We start from the raw sequence: 2500 nt of genomic DNA on the forward strand, positions 1-2500 counted from the left end.
GAGTCTAATGAGCACTAACGAGCCTGACTGTAATACGACACGAGCTCGTTTGAGGAGCACCGTTCACCTGTCATTAATGCTGTCACGCGGGGGGGCTTGTGTTACATGTGGCAGGACAGTGAGACAGAGACGTTAATAGAAAGCTGGATTTTTAAACGTGTTTATAAACGTTTTATTACACACTTATTAAGCTATTAACAGGCTGCAGTTGTAATAAATGTGTAGAGACAGCAGGGCATGGAATACCGAGCTCATAAATCAACAATTACACTTATCATAACAGCTGTGCGTGTGTGCGTGTGTGCGTGTGGGTGTGTGCGTGTGGGTGTGTGTGTGTGTGTGTGTGTGTGTGTGTGTGTGTGTGTGTGTGTGTGTGTGTGTGTGTGTGTGTGTGTGTGTGCCAAAGAACAGAACAATTTCTTAAAGCATCAAGGAAGTGTGTCCAGACTGGTTTTAGTGTCCAATAAACACACACACACACACACACACACACACACACACACACACACACACACACACACACACACACACACAGCCTCAGAAGAAATGGCTGTTAGTGTGGATTGTTGTGTAATACATCGCTGTAATGTGTATGTGTGTGCCCTCGTGTGTGTGTGCGTGTGTGTGTGTGTGTGTGAAAAAAAACGGCCTAAAGGGGGAGCCACGTGTGGCCATTTGGCTCCCAAATTAGATTGCTCCTGTCCCCTGGCCGCTCTGCCTCGCATGACTTTTCAGCTCCAAATCGGATTTGCGAGGGCTTCTGGGAACTTTATCCTGAGCATGATGGGCCAGCAGTGACGCTAAACCACGTTAAACAGACGCTAAAGCGTGTTGCCGGGCCGCCGTCACCGAAACACACTCATTCACCCGCTCAGGGTCAGGATTTATTCTTTTTTCGTTCTGCCATCTCGCTCCCGGTCTGAGAGTTTCATAACCTCGCCACATTTATTCTTGTGCACCAGCGCTCCTATTGCGCCGCATTACCCACGTCAGAATACAACCGCAACATTTATAACCTGATCACATGTATTTATTGGCACTTACGCAGGACAGGAAGCGCACACTGGAGGAGAATCTTTATCCCGAGACGCTTCTGTATTATTACAATAATGATTCAGTGAATTACACTTATGTTAATAAAGACACGCCCCCTACAGTATGACATTATAATACTCATTTCACCACTTCTGCTGAATAATTACACTCCCCTCTGTGTGTGTGTGTGTGTGTGTGTGTGTGTGTGTGTGTGTGTGTGTGTGTGTAAGTACAGATTTCTTCTTTGTTTCTTAGCATGGTTAAAGGTTAATCAGGGTCATCATACAACCTGAGAGATCATTACATCATTTATCAATCACTGGTTTGTTGATGTGATCTCTCTCGCTCTCTCTCTCTCTCTCTCTACACACACAGTTAAGGCACCTGGGGAATGACGAGGTCCACATTGTGTGGTCGGAACACATTCGGGACTACAGGAGAGGAATAATCCCTACAGAGTTCGGAGACGTCCTCATCATCATCTACCCCATGAAGAACCACATGTACAGTATCCAGATCATCAAGAAACCAGAGGCACGTCTTTCTCTCTCTCTCCTTCTCTCTCACACACACACACACACACACACACACTTCTTACGTCACACTTCAACACACTTCCCATTTGCTCACTATTGTAACATGACATGGGAAATAAGTCAATTAAAGAAATATATATACATACGCAGTGGTATGAAAACGTTAAGAGACTCTGTTTACAAGACGGTACTTTATCTAAGGTTCCACATAATCACCTTCAAAATATTCCCCTTGCACAGTAATACAGTGCTCCCAGTGTTCTTCTGTAACATCTCCTGGAACTCTTCTTTTTGAAGCGTGTTGAACGTGTCAAAATGGCGACCTTTAAGCTTATCTTCATTTCAGAAAGAGGGCGAAGTCAGCAGGATTCAAATATGGCGAGTAGGGTGGGCGCAGAAGTGGGATCGTGTAGTATCTGGAGTGAAGCTCACGTGTGAGGAGGAGCTCAGTGACAGGGTGCGCACATGGTCAGAATGGAACCAGTTGCACAGGCCGATGTCTTTTGGCACGCTTGACTGTAAAGGTCAGTGCTCCCTGTGACTGTGTGTGCAGCCTTGTGCTGCCATCTGTTGGCGTGTTACAAAACTATTCTTGAAACATTTTGATACCAGCTCGTGTGTGTATGTATGTATATATATATATATATATATATATATATAATGTATATGTGTGTGTGTGTGTATGTAAGTATAAAGAAATTATAGGGAGTTAGTTTAATTTAAAAATAAGTAAAAAGTAAAAAACTAATTGAAACTTTAAAAATGAAAAGAAAGAAAGTAAAGTAAAAATATGAAGATTAAAGAAGAAGAAAAAAAATTACAAGAAAGAGGATGAAGAGAGAATGCATTATAGGTAGAACTGTTCAGTCTGAATGCGAGGGGCGGAGCGTCTGTTCAGTCTGACTGTGAGGGGCGGAGCGTCTGTTCAG

The 2500-nt window shown here is 43.7% G+C and overlaps 1 protein-coding gene across 1 annotated transcript in view; it reads left to right on the plus strand.

The window, feature by feature from the left end:
- The window catches only part of ralgapa1 (Ral GTPase activating protein catalytic subunit alpha 1), a 46253-nt gene that overhangs the window by 32435 nt on the left and 11318 nt on the right, over positions 1 to 2500 (plus strand). Inside the window, exon 38 of the mRNA XM_083551003.1 lies at positions 1411 to 1569. Within this exon, the coding sequence (XP_083407129.1) occupies positions 1411 to 1569 (159 nt within the window). The remainder of the gene's footprint in view (positions 1 to 1410; positions 1570 to 2500) is intronic.

This window comes from Silurus aristotelis (genome assembly GCF_946808225.1).
Source record: "Silurus aristotelis genome assembly, chromosome: 9".
Classification (NCBI taxonomy): Eukaryota; Metazoa; Chordata; class Actinopteri; order Siluriformes; family Siluridae; genus Silurus; species Silurus aristotelis.